The sequence below is a fragment of the Sturnira hondurensis genome, unplaced genomic scaffold (genome assembly GCF_014824575.4).
Source record: "Sturnira hondurensis isolate 20B ecotype Veracruz unplaced genomic scaffold, ASM1482457v3 Scaffold0021143, whole genome shotgun sequence".
Taxonomy (NCBI): Eukaryota; Metazoa; Chordata; class Mammalia; order Chiroptera; family Phyllostomidae; genus Sturnira; species Sturnira hondurensis.
Window position 1 is genome coordinate 4,463,897 of NW_028093774.1, and position 20,107 is coordinate 4,484,003.

Below are 20,107 nucleotides of genomic sequence, written 5' to 3' on the forward strand. Positions count from 1 at the left end.
CCTAATTTTGGAATCTCTAACGTAGTTAGGGTCTTTCAGATTATCCTCCCATGGAAGATGGCCACTAAGCCACTGGATCATACAGTAACCAAGTATTTCCAAGTCACCACGTCTGGATGGGGCTATGAATACAAAAGAAGTGGATTAAGCACAGTGAAATAATGTTTAAGGTTAATTTCAAGGACATATAAAGCAGTAAGGTAAAACAGTCAACTCTACAGCCCTGTTTCTCATCATAAAATTTTGACTGCATTTAATAAAAATACTGAGTATTGGGTGGTACGAAAAGGTCATTTACCTCCAACTAACAATTTACTTTAAAACCCAAACTGGCAAACTCTAGAGTTTCAAACTGAGACTATTAACCTAAGAAATAAAATATAAAACCGTGACCCATTTAATCCTGCCTCTGGAAAAACTGAAGACATCAAAAATGCTACGAGCCATTAGGAGAGCCAGAGACCTGGAGGGTTCAGCTCCCCAATCCTGGGCAGGAGGAAAGAAGTGACTGCCGAGGAGACTGACTCACTGAGCAGATGAAAAAATGCGAGTCTGCCTGATACAAAGTTACAGCTTCACGCAAACCTAGACTTTTATGGGTAAGCAACCGAAAGAAAGCCCACCACCGGGGCCTGGACCGCCTTTGCTGCGAGCACCCGCATCTCTGAGCTGTTTGGGATGCAGGAGAGAGCACAGGAGCCTGTGGCCCGCCTGGGAGTCTAGCCACGCCTCCTCGCCCACCCCTCTTTATCCTCCTCTCCTCCGAGATTTATGCAGAACTAAGGACAACGTGGGAGCTGGGCTGCAGATGTCCAAGGCGTGTTTCCTGTTCGGCTGCCCCAACGTACCCACGCCATTGTGTGCGTCAATGCTGGTGAACTCAATGGTGCCGTCGTGACGTCTTTTAGGGTCTTCCTTGTATTCTTTATGAACCCCTTCTGGGCGGTACCGGTAAGCAAGGCCATAATCTACCAGGTACACCTACAAATTTCCAAGCACCGGGACAGATTAAGGCCAGAATGATTGCAAGTAGACTGCTTTAAAGACCAGAAACAAAATACTGTCACTTAAGGGTAAATTCACTATAAGACTGTATCACCCCAACAAGTCAGATCCTACATGCGAACAATAGCAAACACTTCGTTCTAAAAGACTTTCTATTTAAAGGAAAACAGTAGGTGACCATGTAGCTGCAGTCCAGATAGTATCACCTGATTTTGTACTCTTTTTTGGATACGTGTCATAGCTGCACTTGCCGCGGGACAACCGCCACACTCCAGTGCGACCCTGCTGACTTTGCTTACACGTGACACATCAGTCGCCTTCCACGCCTCTGCATCCTCACTTGTCAAGTCATCCATGTCAATTCACTCCATAATAGGACTTCAGATTTTAAAAATGATTTCAAGAACTTCTAGATGAGGCCCTCATCTAAATATTATATATTAAAGTCAAGTCTTCAAAACTAAAACTCCATTTTAATATTATATACACACGTACCTGTGGGCATGCCCACGTGGGTCTGCAGCACACAAATCTAATAAATCTGCTTCCTCCTACGCCCCAGCCTCATACCACGTTTCCGGTCCTGGGAGCTGTCTCACAAACATGTGCAGCTGGTCACAAGAGGGACTGGAAGTACAACTGTGGAGGTGGATGCAGCCCGTACACGTAATACTAGGACGATGACCCCATCCAAAGCACATGCCCAAAGAGCAACAGAGCTGCAAACTATTTTCGTGTCGACAAAAGGCAGCACGTTTTAGTCAACTGCAAACTGAAATAGGTTGTGTTGTTATGTATTACTTTATCTAAGTCTGTTCTACTTCAGTTAATGGAATCTTATCATTCAGGTTCTTAGCTCTGTTTTATTTGCTTTTAATCTAAAATACGATGGCTGGAAATTCTGTGCCTGCCTTTAGGACTTCCCCATTGGCACGCTCTGGGGTAGCAACTTCCCTCTGTCTATGTACAGAGATCCCTTACGGCCACCATAATGGAGATGGAGGAGGAGATGCAAATATATGAGATGACAGAAGAGAAGCCTAAGGAAAAACGAAGCAAAAAGAAGCCGAACATAGGTTTGAGGAAAATAAAAATGAAGCATGGACCATCGGCATAAACACAGCTAAAATGTTTAAATAACTGTTTCTCACACAAGACGAAGCGAGAAGCCAGAGCGCACACACTGGAGTGCGTGCAGCAGCCCGACTTCACCGACACAAAATGTCGGCTACACCTGCCGTGCTGAAATCCCCAAAACAGCTATAATCAGCGAGTACAGACCCCTCTACACCAACTAAACTAACTCCAAAAAAAAAGGTAAAATAACATTAGCTTTTCTCCTTTCCTTAAAAAGTAGAAATTACAAAGGAAATGTAATAAGCAAAAAAAAAAATGCAAATCTGAATTCCAAACACTCAGGGCACAGAAATTTAGACAGCTAAGATATTTGTGTAAACCAAATGATTTGAATAATCAACATGTTAAAGACCAAATTTTCCAAGTAACAGAACACTTACATTTGATGGATTTCTTGAACAAAGGAAATAAAAAAATGACAAAGCAGACAGGCAAACATAATTCATTGGTGCACTATATAATTTTAAGTTTCCACCCCCAAATAGCTATTTGAAATTCATTTTGTATCACAAGCACTTCTTCTGAATATTATTTAGGGCAAAATAGCCAGCTTGATAAAGTGCCAACAAATTGCATCAAAAATGCAGAATGTTACCAAGAGAAAAGTGTCAAGAAGAAATATTATTATTATCACATCTACTTCAAAAAGTAAAACTTGTGCATGGGTTCCAAAGTTCACAGGGACCACATTTGTTTCCAAACCAGAGTGTTAAACAGGAGAAATGAGAGCTATAAAACTACCTGGTCAGGGTTCTTGCAGCTCAGAAGAAGATTCGAGGCCTTGATATCTCCATGCACATACTCGTGCTCGTGAACATATTCCAGAATATCCAGCTAGGAAAGCAGCACACAGAGTCAATTAACGCAGTACCTGACACCAACCAGCAGAGGACCGAGCCTCCACTCGGGAGCTTTACTGGTTAAAAACAAGAAACACGTAGTAGCTCACATACAATTCTTAAGCTTAGCTGCAAGACAGTTTTCCGAGAAAACCTTTTGGCATTGGCTTCATATATTTTCTGAAGGTCACTCCCAAAGCGATCCATTATCATAAACCTGTAACTGAAGACAAACGAAAGAAGACAATGAACAAAATATAACTGCAAAACTGACTTTGCAAAGACTACTTTCCTGTCAAAGTAGTTTTCCAGGCAATGTTTAGGGAAAAGAAGAAAGGAAAGGCACACCCTTGAAACCGTCCCCTCTACGCAGAAGTCTCGGGAGCCAGCTGCTCTCCTGCCCTCCCCCGGGAGGCCTCCTCCAGGTCTCCTGCAGCCCGAGGAGACGACTTGCCAGGTCAGACAATGCCCACAGACAACCCACCCGGTTCATTCACAGCAAAGACAAGCCAATCAGAGTAGGAATGATATCCCTGGTTTTTCTCGTAGTTAATGCATGTTTCTGGGTATTAGCTCCCCAGATAGTAAATCACCTCTCTAAGGTAGAGGTGATTTACTAATCACCTTGATTTACCTTTTATGTTGAAGCCCTTAAAAAAGATCATTTTGTTTCTTATATAAAAATAAAGATATACAGAAATCCTCACTTTTCCCTGCAACTGAATAGGTACTCAGCACTTAAAACAGTATCAAGATTATAAAAAATGTCATTTGCTATCACTATTAAATTATTTATACTGATTTCTACTTTCCCACTATTTGCATTGTTTTATTCAAATTTCCAGAAAAGTGTATGTAGATGGGTTATTTTAGAGGAGCTACTCAGAAATAACTTTCATGTTATCACTCGGTGGTAGAATTGTCTTTCCAGAAGAGTGTGGAAAAATCTTTATGCAAAGTACAGAATCATGCCTCAGCAGACGTGGCTAACTTAGAAACATTGAGGCAATTAAGGGGCTGTTTACAGAGTAGTTTCAGAGATCAGTACAGTGATCTGTGAATATAAACAAAGAACTACTTAATGTGAGGTATGAATGGATCCCATGTTGAATTAAGTATCTGTGGGCTGGTCCTTTTTCAGACTGTTAGCAGAGGATGTATTTCTGTTACCCATATATTACCTTATACTGATTTTAGACTCCTATCACTCATTTGTAAAAACCAACATGTACATGTGCCCTGGGTCTCATCCCTCAATCTTTGGAATCAGGCAGTCAACATGATCATTCCCTCTTTGTCTTAGAGGTCAAGGTACTGGAAACTCTTATATGAGTGAATACATTTGCCACTAATTGTAATGACTCTGGGCAAATCACTGTACCTCTATAGATATTAGTCATTTATTAAAGATGTCCACACAAGATTACCTCTGATTCTCTTCCAGTAGAAAAATGGGTAGAATTCTGAATTTTGTATTTGGTTTGTTGAGTTGACATTCCCTCCCCTAATGCACGTATCACACTGTGTTTTTATCTTAGAAGCCAACACCACACGTGGAAGTGGGATTCTTATGCCCTGGTGGCATTTATTCTCCTATGTTGAGTGTAATGGTCAAAAGGCTCCACTACTTATTAAAGGACAAACTACTTTCATCAGCAGTCTTCTGCTATGAAACGGGGCTCAGAGCAGGGGCGCCCACCCGCTCCAGGGGTGGGAAGTGGGTGCACGAATGCACCCGAAGTGCCCACAGCAGCCCGTGCTCAGGCCGAGGCTTCAGTCAACACCGGCTGCTATGATGGTGCTGTCTCTCCCCCTGTTGGAAGGCATCTTGATACATTTTCAGTGTGGTCTTGGCTTTTAATGATTTATTGAGTGATTTAACTAAACAAGTCGGAACCTGGAAAACCTTAATAAAGCAAGCATGATCCTCAGAGAAAAGATAAACTGGATTACCACAAGCTGGTGCGACTTCTCATCTTCACAATAACTCCATAAAGAAAGCACCACTGGCCTCACCTTACACGTGAGGAAACACGACAAAACTGAAAGTAACCAGCCCAGAACCACACCTGATGGAGTCGAATGTAAGCTAGTTCAGTGATGTTTGGGGGTATTTTTGTTGCTGCTGCAGACAATCTCTCTCCATTTCTGAACTCCTCAAGATCCCTAAGAATCTTGCGTCAGAATTCTTAAGTCAGAATCACACAATTTAGCACTTAACTGTTCTAAATGTTTCAATTGTGTTTCATGTTAGCTTTTTGGCAGCAGACAGACTTCGGACTCATAAAAAGAAGCCTCTACAGTGAAGAGAGTATGTATCTAACACGTAACACCAGATTGAGAGGGCTCCATTTTACATCAAGGACGTGGAATCTTTATTTTAAAAGACAAAAAATGTAAGGTGCATTTGGGTTTGATCCTGCTTGTCGTCTGGGTTCCGGGCAGCTGTCAGCACTCGGTGCAAGCCCTCCAGACGAGAGGCGCCCCTTCTAACCAGGCCTGAGGCCTGTTGCTACGGAGAGCGGAGGCGGCGGCAGCATCTTGCTGGCCTGCCGCACACACGACGCAGGGCCCGGAGGAAGGCCGAGCAGCAGCGCTGCAGCCGCTCAGGGTAACCTCTGCACCAAACCAGCCACACGGTGAATGCCCACAGAGAAAAGCAAAACGTGTACATTTTTACCTTTTTCCATTTTTATCATGTAGACCAGATCCCCAATACTTAGGAACACCCAGGTATTTCAGTTTATGGGTACGGATCCATTTCTGAACTAAAAATTAAAACAGATGCTTGTGATTTCAATTCTGTTAGACATAAATAATCTTTTAAGTCATTAAAAGCAAGATTTATATGCGTAATAAAAATTTTTACTTATTCATAAAAAAGTAAAGTTACTTTATAACTAATAAATAAAATGCAACTGAAAGCACTTTGATTAACCCACAGTATTTTGTTAGCCCACCCTAAACACTGTCTTTATAACGAAAATCTGCAACAAAACATTCTTAAATCAGGGTACCATAGTGCCCTGAGTGCAATTAACATCCCTACTTATGTTAAGTGTTTACTTGCTTCCACAAGATACTTTCCCGATCTAAAAGTTTATACCTCATTCGGAAAGTCTTCAGCCAGGAAATGAAACCCCAGGAGGGATGGTGGGCTTGCTCCCTTAGACTGCCAAGCCTACACCATCCTACAAGGAGACGCCTTGGGTCTGGGGCAGGGGCGCCGTACTGAGTAGCAGGAGGAGGCCCTGCTCTGTCCTTGGCAGTCTGTCCTATTTCATCAACAACAACACAGCAACCCCCAGGCCAGGCTGTGTTCTCCAGAGTCCAAGAAATCATCCAAATCAATTTGGAGATCCTTGAGCCATGCTCATGGATGAGGGCTCTCTCTCAATTTTTAACATTTCCTAAAGTATATGTCACTACTCACTTTATTCTATATACCAATACAAGTAAAATCTTGCAACACATTCATTAAGAGATCAGAATTCTGCCATACAAATCTCATTTTAAACAGAACATATTTATAAAGTTAAAAATAAAGAATCACAATGTAAGATGCAATGCTCTAGTCTCGGCAAAACAAGCGGCAGCCATGGTCAAGTGCAGACACAAGTCCTAGATGTCTTACTTTGCTCTGGTTTGGCAGCTCGCTGGTAGAACTTCAACTCCGTGAAAAGGGGTCCGTTGTCACTGGGCTCCTTGAAACACAGGCGTTAGTGAGGACTAGCAGCAGTCAAAACGACAGAGTTATTTTCAGCGAACCGTCAAAAAAGACTAAGAAGTCAATTCTTCTTACCAAACAAGGAAGTTTCGATGCTTAAATTTATAACTATATTTCAGAGTAAATCATAAACTGTTTCAGATGTTCTCAGAGAGTCCGTTAAGTCTAACATTTCTCCCCAGTTCCAATTCTGTTACGTGATAAATTATACAAAATTAAGCGTACAGCTCAGCCTTTGTGAAAGTTGAAGAAAAACATTTAAACTCACTTCATCCTCTTCAAGCAAAGACGAGCAGCCACAGTAACAATTTCACCGAGAGGCTACAAGGCATTTCTGAGATTTGATAAAACGACAATCCGTGACTCAATCAGTTAGTGGCAAAATCCCATTTCTTTCGTGTTTCTCAAGACAACTATATAGAGTTTACCAGGACTGGCAGAAGCCAACCTGACCACAAAAAGAATCTTCTGGAACTGAAGAGACCTCGGACTCTGGCCATTAACTGCGGCCTCTCCTTTCTGACATGATGCTCACGGGCCGAACCAGGGACCACACAACTTACTTCCCACGTGACAAGTGCCAATCCTGAGGAAAGGGGGGCTCAACGACAGCTGTTCCCCCCAATGTTACTGAACTACATTCATTTCACACTTTAAGGGACATGACCATACTCACAAAAGATACCTGACCAACAAGAAGCATCAGCCTGTTGGAAGTCTTGTCTTGTTTTGTTTAAAAAAATATGAAAGGGTGGGAAAGACGTTACAATTTTGTGGGCTTTAAAAAAAAATCATTGAGTTTTTTAAAGAGAAAGGAAGCGAGGAACCAGAGTGGGGTGGGGGAGCGGGGAGAGAGAGACGTTCACCGGTTGCTCCCTGCAGGTGCCCGGAGGAAAGTGGGACCTGCTCCCCAGCCAGGGCCACGTGGGCTTTTTAAACAGTAACTTTCGTCAGATTAAAATTGGTTGGTATTTATTTAGCGTTTGATATTCAGTGTTGGTATTATCCTATTTATTGAGAATCTGAGAAAAATTTTGAACAGCAGTGAAAATTTCAAACGAGAAAACTAACATTTCTAAACTGATTTTACAACTGCTTTTCTTTTAGGAAGTATGAAAAAAGTTATTTTGGACAGAATATCTGTGTAGCTGGAGTTCAAGGGTCAGAGGAGCAGCGGAAATGGTACATGAGGCCCACTGCCGTGAGAGAACATTTGTGAAAATACATCATTTCCAGGTATGCGTTTTGCAAATACTTAAAATGTGTTTTTTCATTCAAGACACCCTCACTGCCATAGATGTTAATTTTGCTCCTTGAGGTTTAAATGTAACCACTCTACACACACAGTTTAATGTCTCGGATTTCGTGTAGGTTAGAGAAATCGGAATCCAAGTTAAAGAACTCACAGGGAAACGACCAAGCCAATCCTCAGAGTCAGGCCGGACGGGTTAAGACTGAGCCCTGGACAGCGAAGAGGTGACTGGCACACAGGCACTTGGACCAGAACCTGAAAATGAGCTCGCCTGGTGCGCTGCAGCTGCGTGCTCCCCAGCCCCCCTTGCAGAGAATGGCACACAGGGACCTGGCACGCCGTCATCGCTTAGAAACAGGGCTGAACCAGCACGCGAGGGTGTGCGGGCCGAATCCCTGATGTGCGCACGCAGCGCCTCAAGGGGCCCAGGACCGGTGGCCCCTGTCCCTGCGGCAGCGGCAGCTGGACAGACACAGGCGCGTGTTCAGAGCTCATGGGGCTGAGAACGGCTTCAGCAGCAGCAAAGACTCGGTGTAAGAAACAAAAAAATGGAAATTCAAAACGAGGCATTTTGGTAAAGTTACTCTCCAAAAGCTAACTTTTAGAACAGCTCATTAATATAATTCAGGTTTGAAAGGGGTTTTCCTAAGACAAATCCTGGCTTATTACACATCAGTAGAAAATTCTGATTTATTCAATTTCAACCTATGTCATATCAAGTTTAATTTGCAGGCTTCCCTCCAGGCAGTAATTTATTGAACTTACAATAATGAGAACCGACCGTATAAACCAGACCGTCACAGTGAAAGCCTCGCTGCATGACAGCTCTCTGGGCTCATCTCGCATCTCTCTGGTCCACGGAGGACTCCATTAGAACCCAATAAGGGAACCATTCCTTGGTGCCGCACTCCGGCCAAAGCCAGCCACTTCTGTTGAAGAAACTACCTTAACTCATAACTAAAATTTTATTAACATATTTCAAATCTAAAACACTTTGCCAACTCTATAATAGCCAAGATTTAGAAAAGAAATCGGGACTGACATTTTAACTAGAATATCACTAAACGTTTCTTTAAGACTTTTAAGTGTCAAAATGAAGATGACAACAGAAAAAAATTAAAATGTGATATATTTCAATGGCACCATCTATAAGCAACTGGCTGCCATTTCAAAATGAAGCTGTATAAAGTTTCTCCTTCCTACCAAAAAATCACGATACATGAATTGAGAATTCAGGTCACTTCTCATAACGTCAGTGAGGGAACATATAAACATCAGTCTCTTTCCAAAGAACGAGACACAGGTCAATACTAGTTCACGCTGGAAAGAGGCCAAGCACAAAGCACATTCAGGACCCAGGACCCAAAGCCTGGCCTGCATGCCCAGCTCCCCTCACCCCTGACATGACCGCAGAGAGGGCGTGTGGCTGAAAGTGCTAGTTATCAAGAAGTCCATTGGCAAGAACTCACAAAGGAGAACTGTTTCTCCTTGCATTATCCAACCTATTATCATCAGTTCCCCACTTCTCCGGGCACATTCGCTCCCTGGGATAAAACACAGAGTGTCTCTCAGCTCTCGAGTCAGAGGCAAGGCTGCGGTCTCTGGACCCCAGCACTATGACTCCAAGGCTGCCCCGTAAGTCAATGAGGACGAACACCCTCAACAAAACCCGCTCATTTGGTAGAAGAGAGAATACAGTTAGCATTTCCCTAAACATTTATCTTCAACATGTATGTCTTCACTTCACTTCAAAGCCAACTGCAAAAAATCGGGGGTTAACTACAATATTTGAGGCTCTTTCGCAGAGCAAATATGCACAGTAGCAGCAACCATGATTTTGGACCTGTCTCCTGCACGAAGGTGGAAGCCCGACCAGAAGCACAGAGCATCTGAGTGCCCCCCGCTTCGAGGACCCCCCAGCAAGGATGAATGTGAGCACGCACACACATTTCACCGGATGTAACTAAGGCGCTCTGCGTGCCAGACCCCGCCAGCGGTTCTCAGCCTGGCTGCACTGAGCACCCTCTGGGAGCTGCGCTCACCGGGCCAGGCACACACAGACTCGGCCGTCACGCTGCACGGGCGGAGCTGGGGCCACTGTCCAATGCATTGTTGCATCACCAAGTCTCAAATCACGTTAAAAAGCAATCTGCCTCTATTCTCAGCAATTGCTGAGACTTTTTTCTCTGAAGACAAAACAGGTGCTCATTTTACAAAATCGGAAATATTTTGAAATATTTTCCTCTATATATAGAGGAAACATATATAGCTAGTTTATAAAACTTCCTCTATACGACAGTTCTATCTTGCCTTTCTTTTAGTAATTATATTTCCCCAGAGCAGGATTTATTCTTTGAAAGCATGGTTTTTAATAGCCCTAATGGTTTATGTTGCAAATGTTCATAAGCAGTTCAGATTTTAGCACTGAAAAGATCTGATACTCGTTTTATATGCTTATATTGATGAACCATTTCAACTTTTAATATTACAAAGCTCTGAAAACAGAAGAATTACAGTATGGACAGAGTCCCAGCACAGCCTGTCACGAGTGAAGCAATTTCAAAATGGGCTTCCTCTAAAGGCAGAGGCAAGAAATGGAAGTGGGCAGTATAAAGAAGTTAAAGAATAAATTATTCAAAAGAATAAGATAGGCATTTAAGGGCAGCTTAAAGAAAATAGTTTAAAACAAGGTCCTTAACCATGAAATAACTTAAAACCCAGTTAGAGAGAGAAACTAAAAACAGAGGCATGCCAAGGGCATCAGCAGGAGAAACTGAAATGAATGGGAATAGCACGAGCGCTACAGGGGCTCGGAGGCGCTCGGGAAAGGCTGGTGTCAGGGAAGAAACGAGCAAACCACGTCGCTGAAGTCTCTGGGAGACCAAAGAGAAAGTTAACAGTGCGTTTGTGCGCGGCGTCCCTCCAGGATCACAGACAAACGGTGACACTGAAAACATTACTGAAACGTTAGATGCAAAAGGGCCACCAACCGAATACTTACGCTGCCCTAGTCACGAAGAGGAGTGGCACGGGCCACGGGGAACAGAACTCAGGAGGAGAGGCAGAGCTCAGAACCAGGTCTGACAGCAAACGGCTTTAAACTACGAAGTGCAAGGTAATTTACCACCTTACGCAGTTAGGAAATACTTGTTACAACATGTATTTCATAACTCTAAGTAAAAAAGGTAGTAAAAGTGAAGTCACACTGAAACACAACAGAAATTCTTAGAACGCCCCATAACAAAGAAGAGGGCCATAATTCAAAATAAAACACAATTTAAAGAAGCCCAGGTGACAGAGGAGGAGACAGACCGGGTCCCACGCCAGCCCCGCCCCCCCCTGCAGGCCGCCATGCAGGCTGCCCCGCTGCAGAGCACCCCAAGGGGCTGCGTTTGCTGAACCTCCAGGTCATGAGAGGTCACGTGAGGACCTTCCTTCTTCTCACAACGGAGACTTTCTAAAGCTCTTAAGAAGAAACTAATCTTACTCGTGGATTTTAACATTTTAACTAATCAAATGCAAATAGTACTCTTCAGTTCCATGCAAGTGACCCAATTTCACAGCGGGACACCGTTCTACAAATGAGACGGAAGAAGACCCCGAGTGAACAGGCACGAAGAAAAGTGAAACGGCGGGGAAACACGCCCACGACACTTCAAAGTTACCAGCTTCCCTTCCACTTACAAACTCGAGGAAGTAACTGGGACCCAATTACCGCCCCCGCCCCCCACTGTAAACAAATACAAAAATGGGACAACATAGAACACCACTATTTTCCGCCAGCAGACAAAACAGGCAGGGCAGAACAGGGACCTGCAACACTAGAAACCAAGTGAGCCCACGATGGCCCCCACTGTGTGCTGGAGGCACCAGGGGTAAAAAGCAAGAGAATGAAGTCACAGCAGGAAAAAACACACGAGATGAGAAATTTCTTCATTTAGAAATATCAGGGACTTGCCATCAAGATGGAGGTATAAGTAAACATGCTCTACCTCCTCATGCAACCGCAGAAAGAATTACAAATAGATCTCAAAACAAATAAACACCCAGAAATGTCAGAAAAGTAAGCTGTATGGCCATCTGACAACCAAGGATTTAAAGAGGCAACAATCATCCAGATGGGTAGGAGGGGCAGGAAGAGGAAAGGGCAGAGAGGCAAGGAGACACGGTGTGGCGCCGAGAGATGCGGCGGCGGTGAAACAGGCCATCCCGCACTCACATGAGGTGGATGAAAACCGGGAGGGCTACCTAGAGAGTGAGCCATCCCAGCCCCACACAGCCGGACCACACAGCTCAGCGCTATCCTCAGTGCCAGGAGGATAAACCCCCATAACTTCCGGCTGTACAAACCAGTGAGGGTTGGGGAGGCAGAAGAAACTGCTGCATTTTCAGGAGACTCTGCTGAAAGGTCCCGCACACAGATTTAAAATATACCCAGACACCTCCCGTCTGGGATTCAGCACCAGGGCAGCAGCTGGAAGGGCATCAGTCACGCAGGGCAAATGCTCAACAACCCTCCAAAAGCCAGGTGGCGGCATGCAGTGGCACTGTCACTTCTCTAAGACCCCCCCACACACACACACACAGAGGCACAAAGCAGTACAGCAGGTGGCCCTGCCCTGGCACTTACCTAAGACTCCACCCCACAGAGTTTTCAGGGGCCTTTTCCACAACAGGCCGCACTACTAACACAGGGACTCAAAGCAGCTCCACCGGATACACAGAAACAAACCCAGGGAGGCTGCCACAGTGAGGAGACAAAGAAACGTGGCCTAAGTGAAAGAACAGAACAAAACCCCAGGAAAATAACTAAACGAAATGGAGAGGACCAATCTATCAGATGCAAAGTCCAAAACACTGGCGATCAGCATGCTCAAAGAACTTCTTGAGTACGCCAACAAACAAAAACATCTAAGAAGAAATGAAAGTTAAACTAAGTGAAATAAATAAAAATCTACAGGGAACCCAACATGGAGGAGATGAAGGTGGGATTCAAATCAATGATTTGTAACACGAGGAAGAAATAAGCATCCAACCGGAACGGCAAGAAAAAAAATTCAAAAAATGAAGGCAGTATAAGGTACCTCTGGGACATCTCCAAACTTACCAACATCCAAGTCATAGGGATGGCAGAAGAGGAAGAACAAGAAATTGAAAACTTATTTGAAAAAATGAGAGAAAATGTCCCTAATTTGGCAAAGGAAATAGACATATAAGTCCAGGAAGCACAAAGAGTCCCAAACAAGTTGGACCCAAAGTGGACCATACCAAGAGGCATCATAATTAAAATGTCAAAGGTTAAAGATCAAGAGAGAATTTTAAAAGCAGCAAGAGAAAAGCAGAGAGTTACCTACAAAGGAGTTCCCATAAGACTATCAGCTGATTTCTCAAAAGAAACTTTGCAGGCAAGAAAGGATGGGCAAGAAGTGATGAGAGGCAAGGATCTACAACCTAGATCACTCTATCCAGTAAAGCTATCATTTAGAAGGAAGGGCAGATAAAGAGCTTCCCAGATAAGGTCAAGTTAAAGGAATTCAACATCATCAAGCCATTATTACATGAAATGTTAAAGGGACATATTTTTTTTTAAAAGATCAAAACAATGAACATTAAAATGGCAACAAATGCACAATTATCAACAACTAAACCTAAAAAACAACCAAACTAAGCAAACCACCACAACGGGAACAGAATCAGAGGTACAGAAGTCATTTGGAGCATTACTGGCCGGGAGGGAGAGGGAGAGATGGGAAAAGACGCAGGGATTAAGAAGTATAATTGGACGGTACAAAAGAGACCAGGGGCTGTTGAGAACAGTACAGACAATGGAGAAGCCAGAGAACGTGTGCACACGACCCGTGGGTATGAACTAAGCAGGAGGGAGCTCGCTGGAGGGAATGGGGTAGTGGGCAAGGCAGGGCAGGGGGGGAATTGGGACAGCTGGAATAGCATAGTCAATAAAGCACATTTTAAAAAATAAATGACAACTTAAACTGTTAAAAAAGAATGCCAGAAAAATTAAAAGCCAGTCTCCCTCATGAACAAAGACACAAACACCCCTAACAAACTATTGGCAAGTCAATTCCAGCATTATGGAAAAAGCACAACACACCATAACTAAGTGGAGTGTATGTTAAGAATACAAAGTTAGTTCAACACTCAAATATCAATCAATATAAGTGCCACACTAACAGAAAAAGACGAAAAACCCTATGATCCATCTCAACAGATGCTGAAAAGGCATTAAAAAACCAAACAGCCAAAGTACAGAATGGGAGAAAATATTTACAACACGTATCTGAAAAAGGACTTATATCCAGAATACCTCTTTTACTACTCAATTATGAAAAGCAAGAAAACCTGGTTATCACAAGAAAAAAAAGTGGGGTGCAGGGCCTGGCCAGTGGCTCCGCTGACTGGAGCATCGTCCTGTGCACCAAAAGGCCGTGGGACTAATCCGGTCAGGGCACACACAGGAGGCAACTAACTGACGTCTCTCTGTCTCCCCCCTCCCTTCCCCCGCCTCTCTAAAATCGATAAACATATCCTCTGGGAAGGATTTAAAAAGTTGGGGGGACTATACTAACTCAACAAGAACAACAAAAATGTTCTTACCACTTTCACAACATAGGGTGCATCGCTGCCCACTGATTTTGAAGAATTCTTATCAGCTGTTTGAAAAAAAATGACATTTAATATCAGAACAAGAAGTAGCATTATTATAAATAGCCTGTTACTAACACTTTACTAATATTTAGGTCCATATATTGATAACCCCATAACAGGATAAATTTCAGTCCCCAAATATGTATTTCAGGATATCGTTACAATATATGTTATCAATTCTAAGGCTTTCTTTTCATGTTTTAACATGTCTGAAACTGGAATGCATCTTATAATGGAACGCATCAAATATGAAAAACTCTAAGTTAAATCTTTAATCAAAAGAACGCATGGCCTTTGATACACTAACATATGTTGAGCATTACCAAAAGAGCAACTGATGCAACTGCTTACACCTAATAACCCAGGGAATCACATGAAGTGGGAGTAAGGAAAGAGGCAGCAGAAGCTCCAACATCACTAGTTTGGGGAGCACACGCAGAGCCCGACCACCGGCCGGAACACTCGTGGAACCGCCGTGGCTGCCACTGCACCTCACAGAATGAAGGAGCACAGCCGCCCTCGAACACTGAGTCAGGAACACGGGGTTGCCAGTACCCATTAAACAAATACGTTTGCCAAGTACCTGCTATCTGCAGATTTCTAAGAAACTGATTTAGCAGTGAACAAGAACACACAATCCCTACCCTCCTGAAGCTAACACTTCCGTGGCAGGATACAGACAACAAGGAAAGCACCGACTCCGCGTGCCGGTGACGAGCGCTGTAGGGAAAACCGAGAGGAAGGGCGGGCAGGCAGTGCTGCAAGCGTGGACAAGGAGCCTCGCCACCAGGGTGTTACTGGAGCTGCGGGCTACACGCAGGGTGGGAATGAGCCGCTCAATGTCTAGGCGAAGGTCACTCCGGGCCAACGGGCCCTGGGCCCTGACGTGGGAGCCTCTGACGTGTCTGAGGAAGGCAGAGCGCCAAAGCAGCTGGAGAAAAGGAGTGAGTGCGCAGCAGCAGGAACAAGCACCAGGAGCTCCCCAGTGACACAAAGCTCTCCCTGAATGAGACGCAGAGGCACGGCTTTGAAAAGAAGCCCGATCAGGCTCTGGCTTTTAAAGAACCGTTCGGCTGGTTGGGGAGAACGGAGTGTGCGGACAGGAAACCGCGCTCTGGGTGAGACGCGAGGGAGGCCTAAACTACAGTGGCAGCAGACACGGCGGTGCTGAACTGTCAGACCGTGGACATACCCTCAAAAGAGAGCCAATGGGATGTGCTGATGAACTGGATGGAGAGGTTAAGTGGGGGAAAGGAGGGGAGGATGACCCAGGTCTTTGGTCTCAGCAACGAGAAAGGGGAAGTTGCTACTTCCAACGATGGAGAAAACCGCAGGAGTTGCTGGTACTTTGGGAGTGTCTAAAATTTGAGATCTGTATTAAATATCCAAGTTCAGATGTTAAATGTGCAGCAGATATACAGGGTGGGGCAAAGGTAGGTTTATCGTTGTTCGTGCAGAAATACAATTAGTAAATAGTAATACAAGAATAAACTCTCTCACATACTCACAACTGCACACCTGCTTTTCTCCACCCTGTGTAAGTCTTCAGTCCAGAAGAGTGATGGCAAGTTAGAAACCAAATGAGGGTCACCAACCTCTGAAACTGGAGGGGGCACCCTAGGAGATGCGCGTAGACAGAAAAGAAGACCCCCCCAGGACTGAGTCCTAAGGCAAGCAGTCCCACACTGGCGGTCCCACACTGGGGGTCCCACACTGGGGGTCCCACACTGGGGGTCCCACACTGGGAGCTGAAGAGGTGAGGAGAGGCAGACCAAGGAAACCAGGAAACCACCAGCGAGCTGGGAAGCAACGCGAACACTTCAGTGTAAAGAACACACACCGGGTCATGAAGTTGGCTCATGGGCAGAAGGGAGAGCCAAGGAACACTGACTAGATACTGAATCGGTAACAAAGCAGATTTTAAAATAAGCATTCAGTGTACGAAATATTAAACTGAGGACAGTGTACTAATAATACTGTACAATTCAAATGAGGAAAGAAGGGGAAAGAAATTCAATAATTCATTCAAACAATATGTACTGCAAAATACTCCAGGCACTAGGAACACCATAAGAAGAGCTGTCCCACCATCAAGAAGCACATGTTTATTCTGGAGAGAAGAAAAGTAATTTCAATACAGTGTGGAAAGAACTATAAAAGGATTAACACAGAGAGACCATAAATAGATCGTGCTTACCCTAAACTCAGCTTTGGAAAATTGAAGTCAAAGAAGCAACATATCCAAAGATCAAGAGGCGAAAGGGAGCATCTTAACCAAAGCACAGATTTTGAGGAGATAAGAGGGGTGAAGAAAAAGTTACAGAGAAACCAGACTGTATGAAGTGTCTTACATGCCGTTCTCAAAATTCTGGCACTTCCTCCAAATGGAACCAGGGAGACATTAAGGACATTCAAGCGGAAGGTCACAGGATCTGATCAGCAGGCGAGGCCACTCAAGCCACAACACACACAGTGGGCTGCCAGGGGACAAGGCTGCGCAGAGGACATTCACTGCTACAGTGAGAATCCAGACAGGACATGAAAACGCCCTGCACTGAGAAGGCAGTGGCAGCAAAGGACAGAAATGAATGGTCTGGGGAGCCCCTCAGTTAAAGCGACAGAACCAGATGAGATGCTGGGGGCGTTGGGGAAGGAACACTGGAGAGCGCCCTCCCAGTGTCCGGGTCTGCAGGAGTCACTGGTTCAGGTAACCCTCTCCCGGCCACAAGCAGCTCAGGAGAAAGAAGAGGATGATACGAGTTTTAGACCAGCCGGTGGGACATCGTGTAGAGGTCCTTTGTTACCTGAACCGGTTACCTGAACCGTACACACTGGCTAGGGGCCTGCACTGAGGAGATCAAGTCCTGGGCTACAGATAAAAGGCTCTGAGAGGACGGGCAAGGTCAGACCCTGATTGGGAAACCTACAGTACAGAGAAGCCATGAGACTGGGTGGGGTCACCCGAGAGGACACGCAGAATAAAGAGTGAGCCGAAGGGGGAAGGCTGGAGAACATGGGGCACCTAGGAGGACAACTGGGCACAACCAGAGAGGTAGGTGGGAAACCCAAATGAAGGTGTGTGGTCAGGAAGATGGCGGAAGCGATTTTTATGAGTGTGAAAGTGAAACCATATGAAATGCTGCAAAAAACACCCACAGGAAACTCAAAAGCAACCTGTGTAATTCCGGAGCAGAAACTGCTGAGTCTTGACTGCGGCAGTTGGGGCGAAACTGGAGGCAGTACTGATGCGGCCCCTTCCCAGATGCATCAATCCACTTCTACAGAAGTGAAGTTTTAGCACAAATAAAACTGCTAACACTCATGCAAAACAAGTCCCAAATCTGCCAAAGGGTTCACGAGCCAAGTAGCCAATGAAAAATTAAGAACCTACTTGTTTAAAGACAAGTTCCCATTCCCGCTATGGGATGTCCTGATCGACACACTCGGCAGGACAGCTTACAGAATCTGCCATATCTCAATTACAAGGTCAAAAACATACACCTGGCTAATAAAGCTACTGACCTTTCATGGTTTATGAGGACTTCACCTTAAGTCAAACACAGCCTAGTTCACCGGAATGGGTTTGGCTCTGAACTAAACTGAAGAATCAACACCTATTTCCTACTGCCCTAGAGGACTCACACTTACAAAATAGAGTCAAGCAGCGGTTTTAGAGCTGTTTTGTGAACGCGCCCCACAGACCAGCCAACCAACGGCACGCGGCCCATCAGACCTGGAGGAGGAGGGGTGAGTGCAGCTGCGCCTTCGGCTCTGGCAGCGGCTGGAGCTTCAGCATGCGTGGGCCCCACACAGCTTCTGACTGGCAGGCCTGGGGTGGGGCCTGAGAGCCGGCAGGCAGGCCAGGTCTCCCCAGGTCTCCCTTGATGCTAGCCTACACTACAATACTGGCATTCTGAGAGATGCTGCTTCAAAGAGAAAGGGGGTTCCACTACTAAAAATAAAACTTTATAAACCTCCAGGCAGAAATTAAATAATGAATTAAGTGATGGACTAACCAAATCAAGATTAAAGGTGAAAACTGAAAAATTAGACAGAAATATCAAAAGCAAACATGAAATGCATTATATCATTATAATGTTCTTGATGAAGCAGACAGCTTTAGATGTAAGCAAGCAAAATATTTTTTACATCAACAATTTAGTTAACCTATAGAATCTCAGGGCTCCACAAAAGTCCCTCAAAATTTCAAGGTAAATATGCTAACAGCATATTAAATCAGGCCTAATGCAGTCTCTAAATCATTCTCCTAATTCCACGATAATGACTATTAGGGTTATATATAGAAAGAAAAATAATCTACATCTGTTAAAGATCTGAAAACTGTCAAATTAAACCAAAACAGACAAGTCAATCCTAATTGGAAGGAGGTAGGAATAAAATCTACACCAATTTCTTCGGGTCACAGAAAAATGTAAGATTATACGTAATGCCTTAAAAACCGGATGACACAGTGCTCACTGACAGCACTAGTACAGACGCTTTGCCCTCTTTTCCAGGCTGACTAAAGCAACCGTCTTCTGTTCCGTTCCCGTGTCCGAGATGCATTTCCGCCTAATCACATAACATTAAAGTGACTGCAGACTAGGAACGTCCTATAAAAGCTCATAACTGAGAAACTGCTTTGGTAAGAAAGTACATAAACTCTGGCCCGACAAATCATGAGACGTAGGCACTCTCTTACCAAGATATATACAACCAAAGCCACCTTGGCCGATGGGCAGTCCCAGCTTCCATTCCTTTTTGGACATGTCGGTGACTACCTCCCCAGCTGCAAAGTCTTCTGCAAGACGTCTCTTTGCAGGGCCCTGTCTTCCAGCTTGTGCGGCTTTAACACGAGGCATCTTCACTGAAACACAAAACACAGCAACACTCGGGATTACAATCCTAGAAGTGTTCAAAAACGCTTTTCACTAAGGAAAGCTTCCATGCAATACAGACGCTTCTTAAATTCCTACTAATGCTAAAACTCAAAGGACATCTGTTCTAATTTATAATCCTATTTGATTATCTCTTAATTTTGGAGAGAAAACAATAAATAAAATGATCTATTTTTATTAATCAATTACTTTCAAGAAAATATTTAGTTTTAAGTGCTACTTAACAAGAAAAAAATTGCTCAATGAAGTTGAGGGGGGAAGGGTGCATTCATCCAATTAGAATGCACACTTCATTGTAATGCAGTGAGTTTATACAGGTCAATACCAATGTGATAAGAGCACAGTATACAGACTGAAAACACAAAACAACACAAAGAGAAAAGGAACAATTTTCTGAACTTAAAAATAATGTGAAGATCAAAATGAAAGACCAAGTCACATATATAAGAAAAATCAAACCAGGATAACCAACACTAAGATACAGCTTAATAAATTACTAAACTTAATAGTCAAAGAAAATATTCATTGAGCACCCAAGCCAAGAAAAAAAAGATATTTTATATGAAAAATAAAATCTGATTGT

At 44.1% G+C, this 20,107-nt stretch overlaps 1 protein-coding gene across 3 annotated transcripts in view; it reads right to left on the reverse strand.

Moving 5' to 3' along the window:
- The window catches only part of VRK1 (VRK serine/threonine kinase 1), a 75,525-nt gene that overhangs the window by 27,150 nt on the left and 28,268 nt on the right, over positions 1-20,107 (reverse strand). For all 3 annotated transcript variants that reach the window (XM_037031405.1, XM_037031402.1, XM_037031404.1), the window contains exons 2-9: positions 19,329-19,493; positions 14,576-14,631; positions 6,616-6,685; positions 5,662-5,749; positions 3,096-3,204; positions 2,884-2,976; positions 849-981; positions 2-122 (exon numbers count right to left, since the gene is read on the reverse strand). In XM_037031405.1, coding sequence (XP_036887300.1) covers positions 2-122; positions 849-981; positions 2,884-2,976; positions 3,096-3,204; positions 5,662-5,749; positions 6,616-6,685; positions 14,576-14,631; positions 19,329-19,488 — 830 coding nt within the window. In that variant the 5' untranslated portion in view covers positions 19,489-19,493. The remainder of the gene's footprint in view (position 1; positions 123-848; positions 982-2,883; positions 2,977-3,095; positions 3,205-5,661; positions 5,750-6,615; positions 6,686-14,575; positions 14,632-19,328; positions 19,494-20,107) is intronic.